Below are 27,701 nucleotides of genomic sequence, written 5' to 3'. Positions count from 1 at the left end.
AACTGCAGCACTCGGATACTCCGATAGAAATGCGGGGCGTGACAACAACAAAGGAAGCGGCTAACACACGCCAAGAAAGCCAAACAATCGCTGTCTAAACTCATTGTGTGCGCTTTGTGTGCACTGAAATGGGGGAAAGGATCATTCGGAGACACTCATACAAAAACTGAGGAGGAGGGGGGTTAGGGGGAGCTTCCTCCTTTCCCCTATCACAGTCGTGTGTCAATGCAAATGTCTATGAGTGGAAAAATTCACATTGATGCCGCTTTGTCGCATTGTCTGCTCAATACTCAAATGTCGAGGCACCGTGGAGTGGTCGGAAATATTGTTTGCTGGTAAACGCTGCTGACAAACACTAACTGATGTAAGTTGATTGTGAGCAGCCAAACACTTCACTTCACTCTGTCAGTTGATACGGTTACGGTTTATTATTGCCAGCCGACTGAATGACTAAACAGATTGAAAGGCTTGAGCAGACAGGGATGGGGATGTAAAGTTAAACAGTGGCTGAAGACAAACTACAAATAATTATCACCTATACTTTGTTATTTAGCGATGTGACAAGGACCTCTAAAGATGGTCTCATCTACTAATCCAAAGTGATCTCCTCTTTGTACTGATAGCTATAATTTAGTACAAAACAGTTCACATACGCAATACGATAAGTTTCATTAAATCAGTCGAATGTGAATAAAGCATATCATTAAACCAATTTTAGTGTCATTTCTAACAAAAGGGGATCGTGCATCTTCCTAAACCTTCTCGGCACACTTATTGGCGTACGACATGCACTTTCTTGAGCAGCAATCTGTATGCATCTGACACTGTAATTTAATTGATCACCTTTAAAAATCCATCCTAGTATATTATATACTGATAGCTTACATATCCCTCATTTGGGGAACAAGCTTGGATAATAGTCCCAAGGCCCAGTAAAAATCTGACGATCAACATCTTTTCGCTAGAAAAGTTAAGACTCAAATGACACATTCTGCTTTTGGACCACAATTTGTGTGGAACGGGTGTACCATTTGTTCTGGCTACGGTTAAATATTGCCAGCTAAGTGAATGAATAAATAGAAGAGTAGCTCATTAAATTTCTGAAATACTCTCGATATTTTTAGCATTTGTTGAATAGAAAACTAGGCATATATTAAAAAGATTCTAGTTATACTCGAAAGTATTTTTAGGGTCCAACTTTATTAGATTTTTAATAAGTTTAAACACCTGTGGAAGTCCGTGTGTCATTACATATTTTAGCAATGCTCAGCCGGAAACACTTGGAAGTTAAATCATATATTATATATAGAGTAAAAGTTGATTATATTTATCAATAAGTTATCTTACCTATTCACCGACTTAACTACATTCTGCTGCCACTTGATTGCACATGTTTGAGCAGCAATCGATATCCGTTAGACACTGAAAATAAAAAAAGCCAAGATGCAGAAAATCAAGTCTTTTATCTTATTCTATTAAACCTTACGTATCCTCCACCTGGCTGGCAAGCTGGGCCGGTAACATTCTCCTCTGCAGCCACAAAGGCCAGAATACTCAAACAAAGTACCAGTCGGACGATCAACATCTTCACTCCCGCAATGCTAAGACTCAAATGATCCAATCGGTCACGTTAAATCTCTACTTTAAGTGGAAAATTAGTTGTATATTTAAAGGTTGAACTTATATATTTAAGTATTTTATGAATAAATGGTTTTTCAATAAAAAAGCAAATATAATAACTTTATAATTTGCTAATATCGTTTATGAAATCTGTTTCAATACATATATCTAAATAAACTGTGTCAATTATTACAAAGGATTTTTATTGCCAGCTGAATAAGCGGACGAAATGTTGATGAAGTCTCTTCTATGATTTTCTAGTTTTCTATGAACTTTTAAATAGAACAAGAAAGGAAAGCTAACAATTAAATTGAGCAGAAACAAAACTACCAATGAATATGGAACTAATTATATAAAAGAACGGCCAAAGAGGAATCTAATCAGAGCTAGGCTGAAAGTTTTTAAAGTCTCGTAGAAAGAACTATTGGTGTATGGGATAAATCAGATAGTTAAGATCTGGGCTTACTTTATATACAGAGTTGCAAAGTTATTCAGTCACAGGGCTTACTTTTAGGATAGACCACGCGCACTACAATACCACTTAAGTATTTCTAAAATTATCTTGGATAGTGATCATATTTAATTACATAAATTAAAATCATACCCATTCAGTACTTATCATCTGAGAAAAATTCTCATCAAACAAAGAGTGGTTTAATGTGCCAAATTAATTATATTTTATTTATTTTGAATGCCTATTTCTTGGTAATTTTGAATGCTCTACAAATCGACCAATTTGCTCTTTAAATCTCTCCCGATTTGGTGGTGGTGTCGGTAGAGTTATCAGTGGAACTATCAGCTGCTGTCGGTGGTGCTGGCAGGCAAACTATTCTCCGTTATAAAGTCGTCATCATCATCTTCAGAAAAGACCAAAGGTAAATGAAAAGGTATCATCAAGTGCATCAACAGCATCGCTAACGATATTTCCCACTGGACCGCGTCCTCCGCCACCTCTTTGGGCCACGACCACTGCCACAAGGGCCAGAAGGGTAATTGCAATGAAGGCACGCATTCTCAGACTTTTGCTCGAATCGAAACTGATCACTATTCAGTCTACGCCAAACCCCTTTTATACCCAAAAACTCAAAACATCACCAAAATGCAGCCAAATCCCACCTGCGATGTGTGTGCTTAGCTGGAATCTCCGAAGAATGGAAAATTGCTAGATTGGGGGTCGTCGAGCTCAACTCGAATTGTTCGCCTCTAATTATTCGTTACATATTGTTTTCATCCAACGTTTGGCAACAGATGGCCCATGTTTGAATTAAATATATTGTTTCTATTTTTATCTAAAATGTTTGAGTTTGAAATGACTGTGGGACTAAAGGGGAAGATTTGGTGACATCAGCGTCTTATTTGGAAATAATTAATAATTTGCCTTAATGGAAAAACAAGAAAAAAATAAGTTTCCTAAATTTGTAAAATATTTAGATTGTACTGCTATTTTTCTGAAATGAACTGCCAGTAAAATAGAACATTTTGTATATCAATTTTTTAACGTTCTTAAAATTTAGCAGAAACAAAACTACCAATGACAAGAAAGGAAAGCTATCTTCGGGCCTGTAAATTATATTCTCCAAAATTATTCATATGATGCATTTTTTAATACTCATAAAAAATCCCAAATACCTAACTTTACAAACACCAAAGTTATGGCATTTCTAATCGTTCAGTTATATGGCAGCTATAGGATATAGTCGGCTGATCCCGTTCCGACTTCTATACTGCGTGCAAAGGAAAGAAGGGTGTGTGCAAAGTTTCAATTCGATATCTTTAAAACAGAGAGACTAGTTTGCGTAGAAACAGACAGACGGACGATCCTGATCAAAAATATATATATTTTATAGGGTCGGAGATGTCTCCTTCACTGCGTTGCATACTTTTGACCAAGGCTATAAAACCCGGGGGGGGGGGGGGGGGGGGGGGGGGGGGGGGGGGGTTTTCCGGGGTTTGGTTCCCGCGGGGGGGGGGGGGGGGGGGGGGGGGGGGGGGGGGGGGGGGGGGGGGGCTTTTGTGTTTTGCCGGGGCCCCTCCGTTTGACCCCCCCCCCCCCCGGGGGGGTTTCCCCCCCCCTTGGGGGGGGCCCCCCCCCCGTCTTCAAAAAAAATTTTTTTTTTTTTTTTATAAATATTTATAATTTATTTTTTATTTTTTTTTTTTTTCCAAAAAATGATTAAAAATACATTTAAATAAGAGTTTGTTATATTGTTGTATACTTTTAGGGAAAATTGATTAAACGTTCGTAACCACATTTTGCACAACCCCAATAGCATTATAGGATTAGTAGGTAGAATTTTTAATAAAATTAGCCATTTAAAAATGATTAGCAAATCAGTTTAAAATAAAATGAAAATGATTTTTTTAAAAACTTTATGGGTGTTATTTTAAAATTAATGTTTCTAAAGAAGTTTTGAGAAGTCTAAGTAATGCATCGATGAACACGTTTCAGGCATCGAAGACTGCAGCAGTGCTCTGCCATCGAGCACTTATTTCTAAACTGCACACATTTGTCGGCCCAGCGAAGTCGTTGTATCTGAGAAAAAAATTAATAATTAATAAATGTATATTTCGAATCAATCGCTTTTCGGATCATTACCTGCGTTAAATTTGTGGACAAAGGCAGCACATCGGTGGCGTTTCCCATACTAAGTGGCCAAAATTCATCCATGCCAAAGCGAACGTGATGGAGATTGGGTAAAGCGATGGCCATTCCCAAAAACATAAGAATAACAATTGTAATTGCTGCACTAACCTTCATGGTGGATTTAAAACTGAAGACTCTTACATTGGCAGAACGTTTATATACTGATCCAAATAAAAAACAGATTTTGTTTATCAGCAGTGTAATTATAGTTGGTTTAGCAAAAAACAGTTTTAGATCGAATAACCATATGTCTAGTTGGCGAAGAGCCGGTGACTGAAATCCACAACCGGCGGACTTTGAAAGACACTCTGAACTGAATCGGCGGCCACTAGGTTTCGATAGTCGGCTATTCCGCGGAACAAGCTGAGGAACATGTTGGTGAACATGGTGACCTCATCCTGGTTGAGAGGATTCAGCTGCTGCTGCACCGGTGGCTTCGTAATCAGAGGTAATTTCACATCCTTCGGAGAGGAATCCTTTCCCACAGGCAGAGCTTTGATTTGGGACTAACAAAAAGGAAGAAAGATAAAAAATATGATTAATTTAGAAGTTGTTTTTTTTAAATTTGTTTAAATATTTTGCTGTCCTAGGAATAGGTTTCTTTTACAAAATGTAAAGCAAGTACAAATTTAATAAAGTCCTTTAGTTGTTTTAATACATCGAAGCCTGGATATGGCTTACAGCGAAGACTAAAAGCACCAATAAAATTCCCAACATGACTTTAAATTGCTGTCTAATTGAAAGTGAACTAAAGACCAAAGTTGGTAACAACTTGGCTTTTAAACCCACAATCATTGGCCCGCTGACCCAGCGGCATTAATTAATTGCAGTGCTCTAGGCTTGTTGGACATGCTCTTCTGTTTACAAAGTCAAGAAGTCAGGTTACATTTGTGTCAAGACGCTCGAGATAATTGGGAATTGCCACTGTCAATATTTAAGTTGAACGCATCAGATACGTTACCATTCACAGATATAGAAAGATATAAAAGTAGCACGATATGCTTCATATTGCGCAATCAGTGTTTAAAGGTCGCTTTGTTTGTTCTAAATTTTAGTGGGTTAAGGTCCATACCATTCTTTCTCTGAGCTTTACGGGCTTAAGAGACTTACATTGAATACAGAGCATATTTTAATCATTTTTAAGAGGATTGCCGGAACTATATAAAAACATAAAACAGTCGTACGAACTATGTGATTATTTACAAAATCCGAGGAATTAAAAGGTTAAGTCCATAAGGTTTTTTCACATCCCAGCTTTTAATTTCTGATAATGTTTACAGAAGTAAACAATATTATCAGTAACGGTGGGTATATTTTCCACCAGCACATTACCCTATATGAGTTATCAATTTTTCAATGACATTTACTTTCGTTTATTTATGTCTAGCTTTATACTGTTTTCCCAAGCTTTAAACATGGCTTGATGCTTGTTTTCTTTCCAAAACCTCTTTCTAAATAAACTTCCTATCTTTATTATATTTATTTCCTAGGATAACTAATAAACTGATATTTAAAGTTTTAGCCTTACCTAATAGGTGATAACTTTTAAAAATACATATTAAGGTAATTTATGCATTATTATTTTTCATTTATTAACGATATGGTTTTGTTAGATTAATATAATTTTTGAAAGGTTTTTTATTACTACAATGCTTTTTACACTAAATTAACATTGCAAATTAAAAAGGAAGCGTTGCGCCTTTTTTTAAGTTTTGGTAATTTGCTGATTTTCACATTTCCTCATTGTGATGAATTAACTTAGGTGACACACCTGTGCAAATACGTGTGACATCGCAAATTGCAGCATTCCTCAGCCCGGGAGCACTAAAAAATAAGTACATATCGAAAGTGAAAGTTGGTCAAATTGGTGGAGAAGTTTTCTTACCGGTTCGCCGACATTTCGGCATTCTGCGGCCTTTCCTTCCATTGGATCGTAACTAGACTTTGTTTGAACTTCAAAAATATCATCCGATGGTTGTGACTCATTGGGAAGTCCAACAATTCGCACGTGATGATTGATATTTTTAACTGGTTCTTTCACATCATCGTAGATTTGGTTTGGAGAAATGGAAACTGGAACTGGATAGGGAATGTCTGCTCTGGGAGCACACTTATTATTATAGGTCATGCACTTTCTCGAACAGCAGTCCATATGTAACTGGCACTAGCAATCAAAATAAACATTAAATCAAACGATATTGAATTTTATATCTTGAAAACTTACATAGCCCTCATTTGGACGACAGTTTTTACTCCTAAAGTCCTGTCGTGCAGCCACATAGCCCAGGATACACAACAAAAGTCCCAGTCGTGCGATCGTAGGAATCATTGACATCTTTTCGCTGGCAAAGTTAAGCTTCAACTGAATCATTGGGCTTTTGAATCGCTGAATATAAACGATCTCGATTTTGCGAACGATGCGAACAGGGAACGAAAACAAAATGACTAATGGCATGGAGGTATTATGACTACCAGATACCGTTTAATGAGTTTTGTTAGTCTTCATTCTTGTTTATTTCTTAAGAGTTCAAACCAAATATGCGTAAGCAGGAAGGTAAAAATATGTACAGATAAAAGTTTACTATGAAAAGGGCTGAGTGTTCCAATAACAACAATTGTAAGACTTCTGTGAATTGTGATTGAATCAATGAATTATGAATCAATGATTCAATAAATCAATGATTTTACAAGATCTAATTATAAATTACCTATCAAATAAATAGAACTTACTAAATACTTAGTTCATTGGAAACTCTTGCATAACCTTAACAGAATAATATAGTGAATATATTGTTATTCGAAAAGACTAAACCTTTTCCAATTGTTTTCATTCATATTCCTATAATTGAAAAAAGATAATAAGATTACAAACATAAATAGGTTTCTTATAATTAGCAAATTTAAAAAAATATATAATAATTTGCTTAAATATGCTGCTAAATATTCATAAAAAAATTTCTAATAAGCTAATCGAATACCAATCGAATGCCAATAGAAATTGGTGGCGTAAACAATAAAACGCCACACTCGTGAAGTACATTCAGCTATTAACGATCTGCAAAAACAGGTTATTGATTGTAGCTACACATAATATTAATTAGGGGTTGATTGTGTTTATCTTTGCAAACATTTGAACTGGAAACGAGTGCGGGTATACCCTATAGGGATGTGTACCAGCACCTGCTATGGAAAAAGAGTGAGTGCTGGGTGGAAAGCCCGCATCGGGGTGTGTGTGTTGTTAGTGTGCCAAGGACCGCACCGTGACCTGCTCAATGCCGCTCCCTTCCGTCGAGTGGAAGACCCCCTACTCCAATCGACCAACCGAATCGAGTGTGTTTGCCCACTCATAATGTAGAATGTAGGTGTTCTCTTATACGAGCTCCCATCGATCAGCCGTCGTCCGGCATTATCTTATCGGGACTTGAGAGGCTTTAGCTTCAGCTAAGTATAACCGGCGGCGTGCTCGACAACGTCGCTCAGTCGAGTTTCGGTTGCCAGGGAGCGAACAAATACGAATTTCGGTTCGGTTCGCGTACTTCGTATCATCATGATCACACCGTTGTCTGGACTGGCGGCTTTGGGTGCTTTTTTTCTGGTGACCCTGGCCCTGGTGGTCAGCGAATCGTCCGTTCCGGAACGTCCGCGTTCCTTGCGCCTGCCCAACGATACCCATCCGCTGGCCTACCACCTTCACATCTCCAGCGATATTCACAGGGGCGTACTGCTCTTCAGCGGAAATGCCACCATTGACGTAGTCATCCGGAAGTCGACGAACGAGATAGTGCTGCACGCCAAGAACCTGTCCGATATTCAGATCACTGTCCATCAGTTAATTGACGGGGGCTCGGAGATCGTGGACAACCTAACCCACACGATCCATCGTTCTGCGTCTTTTCTCATCATCCATCCCATCGAGAATTTCCAGGCCTTCGAGGAGGGACAGCGATTTCGACTGGAGATCCTGTACACGGCCAATATGACACAGCGACCCGCCGGTCTTTACTATATGGATTATAGTGATGAGGAAGGCCATCCCGCGTGAGTATTCTTTATTTTGCAGCAACAGTTCAAAAGATTGACAGACTCAAGGAATAAATGTTTTTAAAAGTATAATAGAAAATTGCCAGAATATTTAGTGATATGACCGATAAAACAGCTTAAACGCAGTTGAAAGAATATATTTGTTAAAAAACACACCTTTCTATTTAAGTTCTAGTTGATTGCATTTTTAAAAACATTAAATTCAATATGATTTTTTATTTACGTTCATCTTTTCTATTTGGTGCGTATATTCGCATTTTAATATTAATTCTGCCTTCTTATCATATTCACATATTAAACTTTGAACTGTCGCCATATATACAAACTTAAAGATATTAAAAGTACTTTGTTTGTACGTAAGGAAATACCCATTTTATAGGCACGCGTTCTCTCAATTTATAAGTAAATTCCTCTTACATAACTTGAAAATAGATTCGGCGTGCACTTTGTGTTGGTCGCTTACTTTGCCTACGCTCTCACTTTTATTTTGTTATTATTTCCATTTGTTTGGCTTTGCCTTTTAATTACTTTGCTGGCGTAGACAGTTCTGAGGGTCTTTATCGCTATCAGGCGTGTATTATATATATGTGGTATATGCTCATCGCATATGGCAGAATCGGTTGATCCGAGCGCGTCACCAGGGTGACGATGTAAACAAATCGACACCGGGTTCCCAGCTACTGAGATTTCTTAATGGGGGGATTCTTTATAAAGGGGAATGACTGTGTCACCAATTAGGAGCCGTACCTTATCAATAAGATTGTGGAAAGACAACAAAAACAAACAGCGATGTGCACTGTATAGTATTTGTATTTAGCTTAATTCCCCCGATTTGTTTTGATTTCGATTGGGCAACATATTCGCATGACCCATGATTTTCGGTTGGGAATAACGAGACTTGATTGTTCCGTGGAAGTGAGAGCAGGTTCTCCATGTGATTGATCATTCCGGCTGCCGCAGGCTTCGACTGGTTTTTTTTTGTTTAGCGTTCAATGATCTGAAAATGGGACTGGGAATTTTTGGACTAAAATGGTTTTGTTAATTATAATTCATAGAAAGACCGCAAATACACTTGGCAAGAAATCTCAATTGATTAATGGGACTTTCATATAATTATGTATTGTATAGTTTTTCAACAAATAATGTGTGTTTTTAATATATTATTATTTTTGGATTTTTACTAACTTAATTTATATTATATATCCTACAGTTTTGTAGCCGCCACGCAATCAGAGCCGACATTTGGACGTCTTATATTTCCCTGCTACGATGAGCCCGGAATCAAGTCGAATTTCAGCATCAAGATAACACACGGCAGCAGCCATTCGGCCATTTCTAATATGCCAGTTAAGGAAATATGGTCTCACGGGTAAATCAGTAAAATATACTTCGTAAAATCCCTAATAACTCCTTATTCTTTTGCAGAGATTTAAAAACCACCTTGTTTCATACAACTCCACCAATGTCCACCTATCTTGTGGCATTTGTGATCTCCTATTTCGAGAGCACATCTGAGACATATCGAGGGATCACCCAAAGTCTCTACGCACCACCAGCTTCCAAGGAAAAGGGTCAGAGTGCCTTAAAAAATGCAGTGCGAACGGTGGCGGCATTCGAGGATTATTTCGGGGTATCCTATCCCTTGCCAAAATTGGATCACGTGGCGCTTAAGAAGAACTTTGGAGCAGCCATGGAGAACTGGGGTCTAATTACCTACAAAGACACCAGTTTGCTGAAAAACATATCGCTGGATATAAGAAATCCGTTGTGGGACAGGATTACCCAGAACCACGAGATTGCTCACCAGTGGTTCGGCAACTTGGTTTCCCCAGAGTGGTGGACATACACTTGGATGAATGAGGGATTTGCCACCTACTTCGGATATGTGATCACTGATTTGGTAAGTGATTGGTTGTACTTTTTTCATAAGCCTATTAGTTATTTTAATTAAAGAACCAACGAAACAAAAACATCTATACAAAAAGACAGACATTTGTGATTGATTTTTTGATTTTTTGATAAGTATTGGGCTTTAAGGAAATGCCAATTTAAATTTGTTATTGATAAGGAAATGAGTCAGCCTTTAATTTCATAAATTGCTAAAGAACAGAATAATGATTTAACTTGATATTGTTTCCTTTCAGCTCTACCCCGAGTACAAAGTAATGGAGACTTTTGTGGCCCATGAGGCGGATAGTGCCTACAGCTATAACAGTTTCTTCGACGTCCGTCCAATGTCCTCTTACGTGGAAAATGAGAAGGATATTATGGGGGTCTTTGACATTATTTCCTACAAGCGGGCGGCTTGCGTGATCAGGATGTTCCACCACGCCTTCCGTCAGAAGGTCTTCGTGCGCGGCATAAGTCACTTTCTGGAGAAATAGTAAGTCTTAGTGAATGTCGATTAGAACTGGTCAATTGGAACTCATGGGCCAAGGTCCTTTGCTCTCTCGCCCAGTCGTTACAGAGCGGCCAACGAGCTGAACCTCTTCGATGCCCTGCAAACTGAGCTTCATGAGGACGAGTACTTCTCCCAGAAGTCGTGGGCGTCCCGGATTAGGGATATCATGCTCTCCTGGACGCACAGCGAATGGCTGCCCATTCTGGTGGTCACGCGGAACTACGAGAACAACAGTATCACCTTTAGCCAGCGATCGGTTCACTCCAAGGATGAGCTCTGGTGGATACCTCTGAATTTTGCCACCGCTCAATCACCCAATTTCGAGGACACCCAGGTGGATATATTCATGCCACCGCAATCGCAGTACTCCGTGGCACTGGCGGATCTGAATATGCAACTCAGTGGCAGGGATTGGATTATAGTGAACAAACAGCAGACGGGCTTCTATCTCGTCCACTACGATACGGATAACCTAATGGCCATTGCCAGGCAGCTGCAGGCCAATCACTCCGTCATCCACAAGGTTAATCGAGCTGGTCTGTTCCGCAATCTTAAGCCCCAAATCGAACACAATGACATCGAGCAGGTGGATGTGGTGTTTGAAATGCTGAAAGTACCTGGAGCTCGAGCAGGATATACTGACCTGGAATGAGGCGGCAGATTCCATTGATCGCTTGTCGGAAAATCTTGTAGGCACTGCATCTCACAAACTTTTCAATGAGTTTGTTTGCCGACTGGTCACTCCCATTTTCCGACGTGTCTACGTGGAACAGAATGCAAATATTTCCCTGGATCAGGGCAACAGGATCCTGCACACGGCCTGCTTGGCGGATCTTCCGGAGTGCCTGGGTTACACTCGCAACCTGGCCAAGGAGTATTTCATCAATAAAGTCAATTTCACCACGGACTCGGAATACTATGGCACATACGACACTGTTCTGTGCATGGGAGTGCGATACCTGAGCGATCCGGACTTCCACAGGGTAATCGATGTGCTGAAGGCGGCGGATCGAGGATCGGAAAACTATGATGACATGATATATGCCCTGCGGTGCACACAGAGTCATCGCCACCTGCTGCACTACCTAGAGGTCATGCTGGGCGAGGGCTCCACGCACTTGATCCTTTCCGAGCCCGAGGCCATGATGTACATCGTCTATGTGTTCAAGTCGAGTTCGGCATCTCGCCCGGTCATCTGGCAGTATATCGAACGCAACTACATGCTCATCTGCCGATCACCAAACTTTGTGGAGCACTTCAACCAGATTGCTAAATTTGTGCCCCGACATCAGAGGTTAAATGTGAGTAGAGTCCTTCAATGTTGTAGAATAATTTAGAATTTTAAAGAAATATTTAAAAATATATATCATTACAATATTATTTATAAGAAAACAAAGGTAACATTTAATTTTAATATTTGTTCTACTTTTAATATTTCAGTTTTAGTCTACTTTTATAGGCTGCAGCGCCCAGACCATTGCGAATCACATGGAAGCGGAGGGTATTAAATCGAGCCACGAACTGATCGAGTCCGATTCACCGCTGGTGGGTAAAAAGATGAAGATTACGGAAAATTTCCAGGACAGGTTCGAGCAGCAGATCCACAATTGGCTGCTTGGCGAGGTTCCTCAGTCAACCGGGAGAAGTGATGCCCTTTTGGCCGCCTCCCTAAGTGCCTCAAATGGATCGAGTCGGCCGCAAGGCATCCTGAAGGATGCAACTCGGGCGGTGAGGAGTGTGCTGCGAACGATAGATATGTATAGGTGATTACCAATGTTTCTACTATAACTGTACAAGTACAAGCTTAAATACAAATAAATTAATTCTTATAAAACTACACACTTGATTCATTGTCAACTAACAGGGAAGAGTTATTCACCACAGCTCGAATTACGATAAGTGAAATCGGTTTTGGCCTAGACGGTCTTGTGGAGAATTGATAAGCAATTCGAAAAAGGAATTGTCATCGTCAATAAACAGTCAGCTGATCTATAGCCTTTTTTATATGACAAGCTTTGGTTAAGAGTATTGGCAGACAACTTCAAGGAACTATAAATCGTATATGATCAAAAGTAAAGTCGCATCCTTGACAAACTAAATTTAAAAAAGTATTTCATATGCTCAATATGAATGAAACCTTCATTAAAAATACGAGTTTTAAGTATTTATTGCGGTCTTGATAAAATTCCCATGACAACTTGCAATTTTTTCGGTGACTTTCAACTGTAAGAAGTCCCAGACAGCCCAATAATTTACAAATTTACTGCGTAGTTGTGTTTAGACCTAATGGCTTATTATAAGAACATTCACTTGATTAATAATCTTCTGCTAATCGGGCTAATGAATCATATCAATAGGGAAATAAGAGTAGGTACTTAGAAATGTGGTACTTTTTATTTATCGGTCAGACTGCTAGAACTACTTGCAATATCGAGTACCGACTTTAAGAATGTTTGAACTTTTTACGGCTTAATTATTCATTACGTTTGGCTTGGCCCAGTGCACTCTTGGCCAATAACGGGTGCTTTGGCCGGTTTTATCGAGTATTGCGCAATAATCTTTATGGCGATCGTCGATTGGGATAAGATAGGGAGCAGTCCATAAATAAGCCGTGGCCGAGCGGCGGCCCGTCAATAACCAATAGTGGAGCAGCCAACATGGCACGGTGGCTGTTGAATTCCTGTGTCCTGCTGCTGTTGGCAGTGGGCAGCCTACAGGCTCGCCTGATCCCTTCGGTGTCCTTGGACGATGGTCAGTTGGAGACCAAGGGAGTCGCCTTCCTTGCCACTCCCCGTGTGGATGACAATAGTGCTGGCAACTATCGACTGCCGAATAATACGTCACCGGAGTCCTATGATGTGGAGCTCTGGACGAATGTTCACAGTGGCGACACTCAATTTAACGGCACCGTTAAAATCAATCTGTATGTGTCAGAACTGAGCACGGAAATCAAGCTGCACTACCGCCAAACGTCGAACTTCGTCGCATCGATCATCAGTCGGGACTCGGCCACGGCCACAGCAATCCCACTCACCGTGACCCCCGAACTGCAGCGCGAATTCCTCGTCCTTACGCCGACGACCAGTGGCGTGTCCTTTGCGGCTGACACCAACTGGACACTGACCATCACCTACAATGGCACTCATCGCAGCGACATGGGCGGTTTCTACATCTCCAGCTACACGGATGATGATGGCCAGCAACAGTAAGTAGCTTAAGGGTTCTAAAAAAAAGGAAGTGCAGATCAATTGATTCGAACATATCAGTTTAAAAGTGACTATAATTAGGGGATAATGGCTCTCAAACCTCTCCCTTGTCGGGTAAAAAGTGATCTAACATACGGTATAAAAAAATATGCTACAAAAAATTGGTTAAAAAACCCCCCTACCACCAAATCCTGGATAGGCCACCTCTTTTTATTACTTAAAGATTAAAACTTTTTAAATGACATCAACGTTCAATAACCAATAACCTTAGCAATTTGTACTTGGCTTAGTTTTTATTGGATTTAGAACACGTACCCGACTTGCAAGTCCTTATCGAACTATTTATAACGATTGTACTTGATTGCGTACTTTCTGCTTGTTTGATTATCAATGAACCAATTTGGCTTATCTTAATAATCGAATATTAGTGCGGTGACATGTGACATACAAATAAAGTGTGTTCCCCGTTTTAACTAGAAACTAATGATTATTAATGTTATCCTTCAGCTTCCTGGCCACCACGCAGTTCGAGAGCACCAATGCCCGTCATGCCTTCCCCTGTTACGATGAGCCAGCCCGAAGGGCCAACTTCACAATCACCATTCACCATGATCCTTCCTACACGGCCGTCAGCAACATGCCAGTGAATGAGTCTACCACCAGGTTGGTATTACATAATTTTCAATATATTTACTTATCGATGAATGTGCGTATAAGTGATAAATTACTCATACGCAGTGTTGACTATAGTTATTTACTTTTTTAAAAAAACGCTAATTGCGGGAAATGGAAAATAAATAGGAGTCCTTTTATTTTCCTCATATATTTATTTATTTATTTTTTTTTTTTACTTAGTTCTGGAGTCACCGTGTTCCAGACCACGCCCAAGATGTCTACCTATCTGGTGGCCTTCATTGTGTCCGATTTCGAGTCCACCACTGGAGAGCTCAATGGCCTGCGTCAGAGGGTTTTCTCGCGCAAGGGAAAGCAGGACCAGCAGGAGTGGGCCCTTTGGTCTGGTCTAGTGGTGGAGTCCAGCCTCGCCGGCTACTTCGGAGTTCCCTTCGCCCTGCCCAAGTTGGATCAGGCCGGAATTCCGGACTTCTCTGCCGGAGCCATGGAGAACTGGGGATTGGCCACTTACCGTGAGCAGTACATGTGGTGGAACAAGCAAAACTCGACGATCAACCTGAAGACGAGCATTGCCAACATTATTGGACACGAGTACGCACATATGTGGTTCGGCGACCTGGTCTCCGTGAAATGGTGGACCTATCTGTGGCTCAAGGAGGGATTCGCTACCCTCTTCTCGTACGAATCGAACGATATCGCCTTTCCCGAGTGGAACACCTATCAGATCTACCATGTGAGCGACTACAACAGCGCCCTGCTGAACGACGCCCTGGCCTCAGCCGTCCCCATGACGCACTACGTCCAGACACCCAATGAGATCTCCAACCGGTACAACACCTTCTCGTACGCCAAGCCCGCCAGCGTTCTGTACATGTTCAAGAACGCCTGGACGGACAACGTTTTCCGCACTGGATTGAACAAGTACCTGACCAAGAAGTGAGTACTAAGCTACCTCTTTTATAGACTTCATTCAAAAAAAGTTATTTTCACAACTTACAATTGAAAGATTCAAGGATGGAAAGGATGCAAATGTAGTATATACTTTATTGTATTCATATTTTATTTCTTTCTTTTAGCCAATTCAATTCCTGCGATGAGTGGGACCTGTTTGCCTCCTTCCAGGAGTCTGCGAACGAACTGGGTCTTACGCTGCCCACCTCCGTGGACAATATCTTCAGCAGCTGGTCCCACCAGGCTGGCTATCCCCTGCTGACCGTGACCCGTAATTACGCGGCTGGCACCTTCACCATCACCCAGAAACGCTACGTGGCGAACGCCACTGATGGCAACACAGCCACCTGGTATGTGCCCATCAACTTTGCCACCGCCTCCAATCCCGACTACCGCAACACGAAGGCCTCTCACTATCTGCTCAATGTGACGGAGACCGTGATCTCGGACTCCCAGATTGCCAGCGATGACTGGCTGCTGTTGAACATCCAGAATGCATTCTACTACCGCACCCTGTACGATACGCAGAACTATGGACTGATTACTGCAGTCTTGAAGTCTCAGCCCTGGAAGATCCATCCGCGTAATCGAGCTCAATTGTTGTATGATGCGTACATCTTCTTGACCACCGATCGCGTCAGTCACAGCATCCTGTTGGAGCTGCTCAGCTATCTGGAGAACGAGGATCAGTACGCACCCTGGTCCACTGCCAACACGATTCTGACAGTCTACGATCGTTATTTGCGAGGCGATGATGCCTACTACAACTTCCAGACCTTTGTGCAAAAACTGATCGATCCCATCTTCGTTAAAATCGGAGTGAACGAGATTCCCGGGGAGCACTATTTGAACAACTATCTGCGCATCGTGCTGGTCAGCTTGGCCTGCCAGGTGGGCTCTGTTGAGTGCTATAGCCAGTCGGCCACGAAATTGTCCGAGTACCTTTACAACGGCACCGCCATCGAGGCCACTTTGAGGACTCAGGCCTACTGCGCCGGTCTGCGATCCACCACCAATGTCGTCTACCAGAGGGTGGAGTCGGATCTGCTGGCCTCCACGGATGCCACCGATCGCAGCCTGTTCATCTCATCGTTGGGCTGCTCAGGACAGACGACGCAGCTGAATGAGTTCTTCAACCTTTCCCTGGACTCCACCAACAGTTTGAGCTATTCGGAGCGCACCTCCCTACTGAACTCGGCCTATTCCCGCAGCGAAATCGGTGTCACCGCTAGTTTGGAGTTCCTGGAAACCAGCTGGGAGGCATACGCCAAGCTTTCGCAGACGACATCCAAGCCCCTGGATTTGGCCCTGCGTGGTATTGCCACATATGTGGTCAGTGAGAAGCAGAAGACTAGGGTAGGTGTTAAAGACTCTAAGGGTTTGAAATTTCTTACAAAGGTATCTAAAAGACGGCAGTGAAAAAAAGGGTCTTAAAATATATGGCTGCCTTCTTTTAGACACCTTCATAAGTGATTTCCAAACCCAGTGCTTTCTATGACATCCTTTAACAAAATACTAATCAATCAATCAATTAACAGCTCAACGCCCTGGTCGATGTTGTGAAAGCAAGTGGTCCCGATTATCTTAACGATGATCTGAGCACCACCATTGACTCCAGAATTGCAGCGAACTTCGTTTGGCTGGATACGAACCGTGATCCTGTGCTCAACTGGATCTCCGATTCCTTCAGGGAGAACAGCAGTGCCACCATCACATCGTCCTTCTTCACCATTCTGGCCAGTGCGATGGCTCTGCTGCTCTTCAAACTATTTTAGGCTAAGTCATGTGGTCAAGTATTAAACATAAATTCTGTAAAATAACATGAGTCACTATTAAAGATTGTGTATATAAGAGTTAAAATAGAATTGATAAAACCGAAGTACTGATGGATTCCCCGTGTTCAAAGTTCTGTGGATGGGATTTTGAGTTGATGGGTTTATGGCTTAGTTGCCACACTTTGCGCTGGTCAATCTTATCACAATTCTGAAAATGGCTGCATTGTCGATAAAGCACTGATAGTTGGGCTTAGCACGAAATTCGATTATCGAGTGGATATTTACAATGGCCGAGATGGTTTATGGAGTTCACGTGCTCATATCAGATAGGGATCTGGAACCTTCAAGAATGAAAGCCATTTTGTAGTTTTAATCGTTTTGGGGGACTTCTTATTTCTCTTGGGTTTTACCCAATCGAAGCGCCGTGTGAATTATTCAGTAATCTAGAGGCATTTTTGCTTAGTAATCCCCAACAGATTAATGGTTTGCTCTTTATCTCAAGGTATATTAAACTGGAAGGGTTAGGGGGCTATATATTCAGCAGCCATATCAGCAAGTCTTATGAGTATGCTTGAACCTTAGTTTTATGGAAAGTGTTTAAGTTTTAGTTCTAGTTTCTTTTAAAAATTGAACACTTTTTCACTATTTGATAAGAAGCTGACATTCCTTTCATCAATTAGAGCCCACATTCAAGAAGTGTTTGTAAACTTAGAAGCTTTTAAAGTTAGCCAACTTTTATCAAATCAAGTGTACTTGGGACCTTTATCAGCGTGTCTATCTTGAAATGTTCACACTTACTCCACGTTATCTTAGATGTGATTGTTACCAACCATTGCCAAAATACAAATTCATGGGTTTCTAAGGGTAGTGGAATAGTTGATTTACTGCCCAATGTATTTTATACTAGCTAATGGTCATTCTACTTGTTAGATTATGGTAATCTTTTTTTTTTCTGGTTTCCAGATAAGATGTACTGTCTCGTTTAAAAGTGGCTGTAGTGGAGTTTGCCAGTTTAGTCTTGCCGCGTTTTCGCCATGGTTCGCGTTGGCATGTCCTTGTTGCTGGTCCTCCTGGTGGCCATTTCCGCCACCCAGGCGGCAGTGCGCAGTTTCCCGCCCTTCGAGCAGCTCCAGAACCTCGAGAATCCCAACCTGCGAGCGGTGGTGCCCTTCGCCGACGAGGATAACTACCGCCTGCCCAACGACACGATTCCCAGCCACTATGCAGTGTCCTTGAGCACGAATGTGCACACTGGAGACACTGTCTTCAATGGCACTGTGTCGATTACCTTGGATGTGGTTGTGCAGACCACCAAGATTGTGATTCATGCCCGCCAGCTGGAGAACTTCACGGCCAACATCGTTCGTCAGGGAGTGGAGAATCCCGTGAACTATATTTTGACCTATGAATACGAGGACGCTCGCGAGTTCCTCACTCTCAGCCAAACGGGTCTCACTTTCCCGGCCGACACCCAGTGGCTTCTGACGATCAGCTACCAGGGACATCTGCGTACGGACAACGGAGGCTTCTACCTCTCCACCTACACCGACGAGGAGGGCAACACCAAGTACCTGGCCACCACCCAGTTCGAGAGCACCGACGCCCGCCACGCCTTCCCCTGCTACGATGAACCCTCGAAGAGGGCCAACTTCACCATCACCATCAAGCACGATCCCTCTTACAATGCCATCAGCAACATGCCCGTGAACGAGACTGCATCCAGGTGGGTACATTTTGGGGGTTGCCTTTATATAATATGTTATGTAAATTTCGGTAGAAGTTTCCCCTTGTTCTCATCTTTAGTAAAGGTTTAATATTTTTACAGTTTTGGTTGAGGGCTTTGTACTTTATTAATTGATTGCAAATTATGAAACTGCACTTTTATGGTTATGATAAGGTCTTTACTGTCACTATATTAGCCTATAACGATTTTATAGGGGATTGCTTGGCTTTTATATAATGCACACATACAAGCATGATACATTGCGAGTCCAATTCAATGGGAAAAAAGCTGAATTAATAAGAAAAATGTTAAATTAAATAAATTATTCCATTGCAGCTCTGGAGTCACAGCCTTCAATACGACTGTCAACATGCCCTCCTATCTGGTGGCCTTCATCGTCTCCGAGTTTGTCTACTCGGAGGGCGAACTGAATGGTCTGCCCCAGCGCGTCTTCTCTCGCAAAGGAACCGAAAACGAGCAAGAGTGGGCTCTGACCACCGGAATGCTGGTGGAGAAGCGTCTGTCCGACTACTTTGGAGTTCCCTTCGCCCTGCCCAAGCTGGATCAGGCTGGCATTCCGGACTTTGCCGCCGGAGCCATGGAGAACTGGGGATTGGCCACGTACCGTGAGGAGTACCTGCTGTACAACCCAGTGAACTCGACCATCAGCACGCAGACCAACATTGCCACGATCGAGGCTCACGAAGATGCCCACATGTGGTTCGGAGATCTGGTTGCCATCGAGTGGTGGACTTACCTGTGGCTTAAGGAGGGATTCGCCACTCTCTTCGAGAACCTGGCTGTGGATTTGGTAGGCTTTTGATGGCAGTGATTATCTGTAACGCATATAACCAACTCGAATTGCAGGCCTATCCCGAGTGGGACATCTTCCAGACCTTCCATGCTGGCTCCTACCAGAGCGCTCTGGTCTACGATGCCAGCGCCACTGCCCGCCCCATGACCCACTTCGTCCAGAAGCCGTCGGAGATTGCCCTGCTGTATGACAACGTTCCATATGCCAAGGCCGGATCCGTTCTGGACATGTGGCGTCATGCCCTGACCAACACGGTGTTCCAGCGCGGTCTGCACAACTACCTGGTCGACAAGTGAGTTCAGAGATGCTCCTGGCTGTGACTACCAAACTAATTTGTTTATTTTAAACCCCTCCAGTCAGTACACTGCTGCCAATCCCGACAAGCTGTTCGAGGCCATTGCCAAGGCCGCTGTGGAGGAGAACTACGCCGTGCCCGCCACCATTGCGAATATGATGGGCAGCTGGTCGAACCAGGGTGGAGTACCCCTGTTGACCGTGACCCGTAACTACGAGAGTGGAGCCTTCACCATCAAGCAGTCGACGTACACCAATGACAAGGATTACACCAACGACAAGCTGTGGTATGTCCCTGTCAACTATGCCGACTTCTCCAATCCCGACTTCCGCAACACGGAGGCCACCCACTATCTGCTGAACCAATCCGAACTGACCATCGACGCCAATATGGATCAGAGCAACTGGCTGATTCTAAATAAGAAGTCCACTGGCTACTACCGCGTGAACTACGATACCGAGAACTGGCGACTGATCACCAATGGACTGACCACTCGTCCCCACAAGATCGATCCCAGGAACCGCGCTCAGTTGATCAATGACCTGTACCGCTTCACCACCAGTGGTCGCGTGCCCCATGCCACTCTGCTGGAGCTGCTGACCTACTTGCCCCAGGAGGACCAGTACTCCCCGTGGTCCGCTGCCAATACGGTGATCACCCTGTTTAACCGCTACTTGAGCGGAGATGCGGACTACGCCCACTTCCAGTTCTACGTCCGTGAGCTGGTGAGCCAGCAGTACGACAAGTTCGGAGTGAACGACCTGAGTGGCGAGCAGCATCTGGTGAAGTTCACCCGCAACCTGCTGATCAACATCGCCTGTCTGGCCGGCTTGGAGAACTGCCTGACAGAGACCAAGGCCAAGTTGACTGCTCTGGTGGAGGATGGCACCGTGATCGAACCGAATCTGCAGTCGCAGGTCTACTGCAATGCCCTGAAGCAGTCCGATGACAAGAACTTCGACTTCGTGTACAACAAGCTGATGAGCTCCACCGACCAGGCCGAGCGTCGTCTCCTGATCTCCGCCCTGGGTTGCGCCCAGAACACCGCCCAGCTGGAGAAGTTCGTGTCCAGCAGCATTGACCAGTCGAATGGCCTGAGGGTTCAGGAGAGGATCACTCTGCTGAGTCCGGCCTATTCCCGCGGCGAGGTGGGTCTGTTGGCCTCCATTGACTTCCTGCAGAGGAACTGGGACGAATACGCCCAACTGAACACCGGTTTTGGTGGCGTGAATCCCCTGTACAGCGACATTGTGGGCATCTCCGCCTATGTGGTCAACACCAAGCAGAAGGAGGAGCTGCAGAAACTGGTGGACACCGTCAAGGATTCCGCCTATGTGCCCACCACACTGCAAGCCAGTGTGGATGCCAATGTCAATGCCAACAACGCTTGGCTGGAGGCCAACCGGGATCCCCTGATCACCTGGGTATCCGCATTCCGCAGCGGCAGTTCCGCCCTGAACGCCTCCATTTTGGCCATCTTCGCCTGCCTTCTGGCCGCCAAACTGTTCTAAAATGTAGATCCCTAAGTTAGTCATAGATTTGCACCCGTGCGCCAATAAATTCCATTAAATCCCTATGAAACTTGTTTTGCTTTTCTGAGAATTTATAGTTCCCTTCGGCGCTTTATGGCCGTGAATTGTGTGATCGAATTGGTCAGATAAGCGGGGGGATCTCATAAATTTCCTCTTCTAAGAAGTCGAAAAACCAGAGTTCTTACGTTCGCAATTCATCGCTCATAAGAAAGCCATAAATACATTCATAATCAGCCATGGCAACTAACTGAATAAGTGTGAGGGATTTCCAAATCTTAGCCAGTAGTTTCCCAAACGTTAATAAAGAAATCAAGATCTCTTTGTTTAGCAGCAAATCTAATTTATTGTTTTCGATTGTCTTTATCAACTGCAATTGCAAGAAAGTAACAAAAATATCATATGTTTCTTTTGGCGCATAACTTGTACTTAATATTTGGATGGGCCAAAGGATCAAGAGGATTTTGCAACTTTATTTTTAAAGTAGTGACAAACCGATTAACGTCAATTGGAATGTGATTAATGATATTGGCTAAGATAATAAGATAATATGATTCCATTAAACAAAATATTCCTTCTTAGCTACCTAAGCTGGAAAAGTCAGTAAAATAAAAATGTTAATCATTTATTTTACTTAGACCATAAAAAACACTTTCCTTGGGATTTTGATTTGCTTTTAGCACTCATCAATCAAATTCGTCAAGTGCTTCAGAAAAGGAACAAGGTCGTAAAAAAATGCAATATAAGTTCCTAACAGATTATAGCACAAATCCTGATAAGCCACTTGTGTTAGAATATCAGATCATGTATTTTAAACTCAACAAAAAATAATGATGTTGATAGACGAATTTCCATAAGATCAAAAGGATTCATAGGATTCTAAGGCTTCACAATAAAAAACATATCATGCAAAATATAAAACAAAGAAAAAAAATCGAATGTCCTTCAAATTTTGTTAAAGGAACTAGAAATATTAACTATGTATTTAATATACATATGTATTAAATAGTCGAAGTCTCTGGTTTTCTGTCTAAGTAATAAGTATGTCATCATGATTTAAAAGACAAATTGTCACTGCTTCTTAAAAGACTGCAAATCATGCCCCATCATGATAAGGTTGGAGGCACTGCACCATAAAGTGCCAAGACTTCAGAGGCAAACAAGTGCATCGAAGATCCAGTGTTATGCCATCGTCTGGCGATATTCGAAAAACGTCGGAGTGGATTGGTAGCCCATGGTGGAGTGTGTAAATCACCGCTATGACTTCTTATCGCTATCGCCGCTTAATCTATAGACCAGGCCAACTTTATCTGGGCCGAAATAAAACGCTAAAGGTGGCAGATAAACCGCTGATAATGGCCAAGTTCCAAAGCGCCCACCTTATATATCGGCCCCAAAGCCAGGCGGCATTTAGTTTTCGAATCGAATCGCGTGCCGAGTGGCGTGCGAAATACTAACTCTAGTCCCGGGTCCGCGATCGAACCCTTGAAAAGTGAGTTGATTAGTGGTTACATAATCGCCGATCGTTCTGGTGAAACTTAAGGAATAAATGTGCTAATACCCTTTTAAAAAGGATTACTTCGTATTTGAGGCATACACTTGAATTGGTATTGTTAAGTGTGCCATAATTATTGAAAGCGCAATGGGATTAAATTTAAGGAATAAGTCCTTTCTAGGATGTCATGTTTGCCTAATTGCAAATCCCCAGAAAAATTTAAATCAAATTAAAGCTAAATAGAATCAATTTTTTATGAAGTCTTTTAAAAGTAATTTTATTTTGTAAAAAGATTTTGTAAAGCTTGGTTAATATAAACGAGTTTTTTACGACTTTTATGACTTAAAATCTAGTATTTTTACCAATTAAAGCATTTAACAAAAATAAAAAGTATTCTTTCTTATTTCAAATTTATTCTTATCAACAGCAAAAATGTACGCCCTGCGAGTGGCTGTTCTCCTGGCAGCCTGCGTGTCCTTGGCCTCCGCCGGAACTCGCCAACTGGATGTGGAGGTCCAGCCGCCGGTCACTTTGGCCACCGAGCTGGCAGACTACCGTCTTTCGGAACACATCTCGCCTGTGAGTTACAACATTAGCCTGAGACCCTATCTTCTGGAGAGCGATGCCACCAAGAAATTTACATTCGATGGCGAAGTATGGATCGAGATTTATCCGAGTGAGACCACCTCTTCCGTGCACCTGCACTCGAAGAATCTCACCTATTCGCTCAGCGAGTACTGGCAGAAGCCAGCGACCGGAGTGGCCGCCCCGACTCCAACCAGATTCGGTGCCAACCAGACCAACGATGATACGGATATTGTGAAGCTCACGGCTCCCACCGCCTTGACGGCCCAGACGACATATATCCTGCATTTCGTGTACACCGGTCTGATGCAGGACGATATGCACGGCTTCTACCGCAGCTCCTATGTGGACGATAACAATGTGACCAAGTGGCTGGGCTCCACCCAGTTCCAGACCAACCACGCCCGCCGCGCCTTCCCCAGCTTCGATGAGCCCCAGTTCAAGGCCACGTTCGATGTCACCCTGAAGCGCCACAGGACCTTCAACTCGGCCAGTAACACCAGGCTGATCGCTTCCTATCCCAGTGATGAAGAGTAAGTAGCTCGTTCCCTTTTTCTCCCTTTGGGTTTTCAATTTAAGGATTTGAATATATATTAGTCATTAACTGATAGAGATAATGGTAAAGTCAATTCGCAATACTATTTCTCAGAACTAACATGTCAGATGATTCATCAAAGGTCTCTGACTAAGCCAAAATTGATTAATCTAATAGATTATTAAACTTTTTTGAAGTCAAATTTTCTGCAATTGAATCAAGTACCCTAATTATCTAACGCTCTTTAATATAAATTTTCTGATTTTTCCATTTGCAGGGGTTACTATACGGATGTGTACAAGACGACACCCAAGATGTCCACCTATCTGCTGGCCTTCATCATTTCCGAGTTTGTGGCCCGCAAGGACGACAACTTCGGAGTTTTCGCCCGCCCAGAGTACTATGCCCAGACGCAGTATCCCTACAATGTGGGTGTCCAGATCCTGAAGGAGATGGGTGACTATTTGGACAAGGACTACTACTCCATGGGCAACGACAAGATGGACATGGCCGCCATTCCCGACTTCTCGGCCGGAGCAATGGAGAACTGGGGTCTGCTGACCTACAGGGAGCGCAGTCTGCTGGTGGACGACTCGGCAACCACTCTGGCCTCCCGCCAGTCCATCGCTGCCGTGGTGGCCCACGAACAGGCGCACATGTGGTTCGGCGATCTGGTGACCTGCAAGTGGTGGAGCTACACCTGGCTGAACGAGGGATTCGCTAGGTATTTCCAGTACTTCGGCACCGCCATGGTGGAGAAGGATTGGGAACTGGAGAAGCAGTTCGTCGTGGATCAGGTTCAATCCGTGATGGCCATGGACTCGACCAATGCCACCAATCCGCTGAGCGATGAGAACACTTATACTCCAGCCCACTTGAGCCGCATGTTCAACAGCATCTCGTACAACAAGGGAGCCTCCTTCATCCGCATGATCAAGCACACCATGGGAGAAGAGTTCTTCAGGACGGCCCTGCAGGATTACCTTAAGAAATAGTAAGTAATTGGTAAATGAATTATTAGCCATATGACTAAGGCAACCCCCTTTCACAGCGAGTATCAGCCATCGGTGCCCGAGTATCTTTTGGGTGCCTGGCAGGCCAAGTGGCCCAACAGCAGCTACAACGACAGCTCCGAGGCGATCTTCAAGAGCTTCACCACCCAGGTGGGCTACCCCCTGATCAACGCCGAACTGGCCAGCGATGGCCTATCCGTTCGCTTCACCCAGAAGCGTTTCCTGCTGAAGGAGAACGACGGAGCCGACGCGGATCTGAAATACACTGTGCCCATTTCCTATACCACCAGTGAGACGACCACTAAATTCGCCAACTCCACGCCCAAGTTTATCCTGAAGCCAGACGTGGCCACTACTGTGTCCTTCACCCCGGCCATCAAGTGGATTGTGGCCAATGTCCAGCAGACTGGATACTACCGAGTCAACTACACTGAGAGCAACTGGCATGCCATCCACCAAGTTCTGAATACCGCCGATTGGGGCGGTGTGCACGAGAACAACCGCGCCCAGATTGTGGACGATCTGTTCAATCTGGCCAGGGCCGGGAACATTACGTACAACCTGACTCTGGACGTGATCGAGTATCTGGAGACGGAGACCAACTACATTCCCTGGACGTCGGCCTTTAATGGATTTAGTTATTTGACCATTCGCCTGGGCAATGACACTTCCGACTTCGGCACCTACATCCAGTCACTGACCAACAAGGCCTACAACCAGCTGGGATTCAATGAGACCTCCAGCGACACGGCCCTGGACATCTATCTGCGCACCAAGATCCTCTCCTGGGCCTGTCGCTACGGCAGTGCCGATTGCATCAGCAAGGCCAAGGGCTACTTCCAGTCGCTGACCACCGTGCCCAAGAACATTCGGGCCACCGTCTACTGTGTGGGTCTGCGGGAGGGTGGAGCCACTGAGTTCCAGGCTCTGTACGACAAGTTCAAGGCCGAGACCGTGGCCACCGAGGAGACCCTGCTGCAGAACTCCTTTGGATGTGTGAAGACCCAGGCTCTGATCGAGAAGGTGTTCGACCTGATCCTCAGCGACGAGATCCGCAAGCAGGACAAGTCCTCCGTGCTGTCCACTCTCTACACTGAGAACAACGAGAATGTGAGCCCGGTGTTTGCCCTGGTCACCCAGAAGTACGAGCAGTTGGCCGATGCGTAAGTATTTATTATAAACTACTTTTGAATTTAGTTAATTAATGTATGATTATTTTCCCCCAACAGCATGGGCGGCTATTCCGCGGTGGCCACTGTGATCTCCAACATTGCTGCCCGTTTCACCACCCAGCAGCAGTTGACCGATCTGCAGAACTTCAACAGGAACTATGGCTCCAAGTTCGGCACCTCGCAGGCCACCTTGACCTCCGCGGAGGAGACTGTGCAGGAGAACCTGAATTGGGCGGCCGCCAAATTGGGCGTTTTCCGTAGCTATCTGGCCAACTATCGCAGTGGAAGTGCCATGGTCAACGCCTTCAGTGCCATCAGTCTGCTTTTGGTGTCCCTGGTCACCATGCTGCGCCATTAGGCCTGGATCAACCCACTCGGGGACAGGTGCAATCGGGTCACGAGTACTCTTTTAGGCCATAAAGTATTTTGTACGCTTAGAGCACCCAATAAACTAACACACTTTGTAGATAACTCGCCCGTCGTATATTATTATTATTACTATTATTATGGGTATTTGGCAAATCGCTCAGACAATAGGCTTAAATGGCCGTCCCTGGCGACAAAGTTTACAATCTGATTAGCGCCGTCGATTGCGGATGATTCAGTTCACAATCTTTAGGGGATTTCATTGAACTTAAGTGTCCATTGCCTAATAAATCGATCATGGTAAAGCAATAAACTCGTATCAGGGTTGTAAACTATATTTCTTACCTATGAACTATGTTTTGAAGATAGATGGATTATTCGCTTATTATTGCTCCAATTTTAGCAACATTTCTTTGAAGTTGAAAGCCAATAAATTTTATATAATACCTTATGAAAACTGCTTTTTATTTATTATTTATAAACTGATATTTATCAGGCCGTTAATTTGAAATGGAATGATAAATGCATTATTGCCAAATAAATCAATCGAAAGTTTCATTATTGTATCAAATTTTAGATCTTTCACCATCATTTGTTTCATATTTCTTCTAAGGGACATTTTTACAATTCTTAAATTATTGTGATTGATGTTTTAAAGGGATGATTATAATGATGATTAACTTCGTAATCTATCTGGGATTTCAATAAAGTTAAGAACGTTTGGCCAATAAATCAAGTCAACATTGCTAACTATTATTGCTTAGATTCGAAGTCAATTTATTTTGTAATCGATGATGAAATTAATGGTCAAAAGTCATAAATTGTTATCACATTTACTTATTTATTGCAGAGTTTTTATTACTTCTTTAAGAGATATCGATCATACCATTCTTTCCAACTAAT

The 27,701-nt window shown here is 43.2% G+C and overlaps 6 protein-coding genes and 1 long non-coding RNA gene across 7 annotated transcripts; 4 read left to right on the top strand and 3 right to left on the bottom strand.

The window, feature by feature from the left end:
* Nucleotides 1-1,168: 1,168 nt before the first annotated feature.
* LOC108051718 lies at nucleotides 1,169-1,597 on the bottom strand. The gene is made up of 3 exons (XR_006417528.1): nucleotides 1,487-1,597; nucleotides 1,348-1,422; nucleotides 1,169-1,279 (listed from the first exon to the last, which is right to left on the bottom strand). It is a non-coding gene; the product is annotated as an uncharacterized LOC108051718 (long non-coding RNA).
* Nucleotides 1,598-4,013: 2,416 nt separating this feature from the next.
* On the bottom strand, nucleotides 4,014-4,378 carry LOC108037022. Its single transcript, XM_017113454.2, has 2 exons — nucleotides 4,217-4,378; nucleotides 4,014-4,153 (listed from the first exon to the last, which is right to left on the bottom strand). The coding sequence occupies exons 1-2, from the start codon at nucleotides 4,376-4,378 to the stop codon at nucleotides 4,040-4,042; spliced, it is 276 nt and encodes a 91-aa protein (XP_016968943.1). The 3' UTR covers nucleotides 4,014-4,039.
* Nucleotides 4,379-5,887: 1,509 nt separating this feature from the next.
* Nucleotides 5,888-6,614, bottom strand: LOC108037018. Its single transcript, XM_044458646.1, has 3 exons — nucleotides 6,489-6,614; nucleotides 6,150-6,428; nucleotides 5,888-6,088 (listed from the first exon to the last, which is right to left on the bottom strand). The coding sequence occupies exons 1-3, from the start codon at nucleotides 6,597-6,599 to the stop codon at nucleotides 6,023-6,025; spliced, it is 456 nt and encodes a 151-aa protein (XP_044314581.1). The 5' UTR covers nucleotides 6,600-6,614; the 3' UTR covers nucleotides 5,888-6,022.
* Nucleotides 6,615-7,760: 1,146 nt separating this feature from the next.
* Nucleotides 7,761-12,530, top strand: LOC108046688 (aminopeptidase N). Its single transcript, XM_044458666.1, is given in 7 exon segments — nucleotides 7,761-8,302; nucleotides 9,516-9,674; nucleotides 9,731-10,205; nucleotides 10,450-10,688; nucleotides 10,764-11,316; nucleotides 11,318-12,011; nucleotides 12,166-12,530. Coding segments are annotated over 7 exon segments (2,919 nt in total). The 5' UTR covers nucleotides 7,761-7,811; the 3' UTR covers nucleotides 12,474-12,530.
* An 827-nt stretch (nucleotides 12,531-13,357) lies between these two features.
* On the top strand, nucleotides 13,358-17,386 carry LOC108046687 (aminopeptidase N). Its single transcript, XM_044458661.1, has 5 exons — nucleotides 13,358-13,911; nucleotides 14,420-14,575; nucleotides 14,768-15,481; nucleotides 15,622-16,852; nucleotides 17,035-17,386. Exons 1-5 carry the CDS (start codon nucleotides 13,364-13,366, stop codon nucleotides 17,269-17,271), a joined length of 2,886 nt encoding a protein of 961 aa, XP_044314596.1. The 5' UTR covers nucleotides 13,358-13,363; the 3' UTR covers nucleotides 17,272-17,386.
* Nucleotides 17,387-18,299: 913 nt separating this feature from the next.
* On the top strand, nucleotides 18,300-21,679 carry LOC108046686 (aminopeptidase N). The gene is made up of 4 exons (XM_044458663.1): nucleotides 18,300-18,994; nucleotides 19,331-19,805; nucleotides 19,862-20,100; nucleotides 20,165-21,679. Exons 1-4 carry the CDS (start codon nucleotides 18,306-18,308, stop codon nucleotides 21,612-21,614), a joined length of 2,853 nt encoding a protein of 950 aa, XP_044314598.1. The 5' UTR covers nucleotides 18,300-18,305; the 3' UTR covers nucleotides 21,615-21,679.
* Nucleotides 21,680-23,058: 1,379 nt separating this feature from the next.
* LOC108046693 (membrane alanyl aminopeptidase) lies at nucleotides 23,059-26,903 on the top strand. The gene is made up of 5 exons (XM_017126543.2): nucleotides 23,059-23,124; nucleotides 23,555-24,245; nucleotides 24,525-25,241; nucleotides 25,299-26,423; nucleotides 26,490-26,903. Exons 2-5 carry the CDS (start codon nucleotides 23,560-23,562, stop codon nucleotides 26,788-26,790), a joined length of 2,829 nt encoding a protein of 942 aa, XP_016982032.2. The 5' UTR covers nucleotides 23,059-23,124; nucleotides 23,555-23,559; the 3' UTR covers nucleotides 26,791-26,903.
* The last annotated feature ends 798 nt before the right edge of the window (nucleotides 26,904-27,701 follow it).

This window comes from Drosophila rhopaloa, unplaced genomic scaffold (genome assembly GCF_018152115.1).
Source record: "Drosophila rhopaloa isolate 14029-0021.01 unplaced genomic scaffold, ASM1815211v1 contig_167, whole genome shotgun sequence".
In the NCBI taxonomy this organism is placed as follows: Eukaryota; Metazoa; Arthropoda; class Insecta; order Diptera; family Drosophilidae; genus Drosophila; species Drosophila rhopaloa.
Note: the sequence above shows the minus strand (reverse complement) of the source record. Positions and strands in the feature narration are given on the sequence as shown.

What these genes read in the sequence shown, in the direction of transcription:
- LOC108046687 (XM_044458661.1), top strand. Translation starts at nt 13,364, where the DNA reads ATGGCACGGTGGCTGTTGAATTCCTGTGTCCTGCTGCTGTTGGCAGTG. An exon ending in GTGAATGAGTCTACCACCAG is followed by an intron (nt 14,576 to 14,767) that starts GTTGGTATTACA and finishes TTTTTTACTTAG; the next exon opens with TTCTGGAGTCACCGTGTTCC. An exon ending in GTGAGAAGCAGAAGACTAGG is followed by an intron (nt 16,853 to 17,034) that starts GTAGGTGTTAAA and finishes ATCAATTAACAG; the next exon opens with CTCAACGCCCTGGTCGATGT.
- LOC108046693 (XM_017126543.2), top strand. Translation starts at nt 23,560, where the DNA reads ATGTACGCCCTGCGAGTGGCTGTTCTCCTGGCAGCCTGCGTGTCCTTG. An exon ending in CAGGATTACCTTAAGAAATA is followed by an intron (nt 25,242 to 25,298) that starts GTAAGTAATTGG and finishes CCCCTTTCACAG; the next exon opens with CGAGTATCAGCCATCGGTGC. An exon ending in TACGAGCAGTTGGCCGATGC is followed by an intron (nt 26,424 to 26,489) that starts GTAAGTATTTAT and finishes TTCCCCCAACAG; the next exon opens with CATGGGCGGCTATTCCGCGG.
- LOC108037018 (XM_044458646.1), bottom strand. Translation starts at nt 6,599, where the DNA reads ATGTCAATGATTCCTACGATCGCACGACTGGGACTTTTGTTGTGTATC. An exon ending in GTCGTCCAAATGAGGGCTAT is followed by an intron (nt 6,429 to 6,488) that starts GTAAGTTTTCAA and finishes TTTGATTGCTAG; the next exon opens with TGCCAGTTACATATGGACTG. An exon ending in GCCGAAATGTCGGCGAACCG is followed by an intron (nt 6,089 to 6,149) that starts GTAAGAAAACTT and finishes CTTATTTTTTAG; the next exon opens with TGCTCCCGGGCTGAGGAATG.
- LOC108046686 (XM_044458663.1), top strand. Translation starts at nt 18,306, where the DNA reads ATGGTTCGCGTTGGCATGTCCTTGTTGCTGGTCCTCCTGGTGGCCATT. An exon ending in AGAACCTGGCTGTGGATTTG is followed by an intron (nt 19,806 to 19,861) that starts GTAGGCTTTTGA and finishes CTCGAATTGCAG; the next exon opens with GCCTATCCCGAGTGGGACAT. An exon ending in CACAACTACCTGGTCGACAA is followed by an intron (nt 20,101 to 20,164) that starts GTGAGTTCAGAG and finishes AAACCCCTCCAG; the next exon opens with TCAGTACACTGCTGCCAATC.
- LOC108037022 (XM_017113454.2), bottom strand. Translation starts at nt 4,378, where the DNA reads ATGAAGGTTAGTGCAGCAATTACAATTGTTATTCTTATGTTTTTGGGA. An exon ending in TGTCCACAAATTTAACGCAG is followed by an intron (nt 4,154 to 4,216) that starts GTAATGATCCGA and finishes TTTTTTTCTCAG; the next exon opens with ATACAACGACTTCGCTGGGC.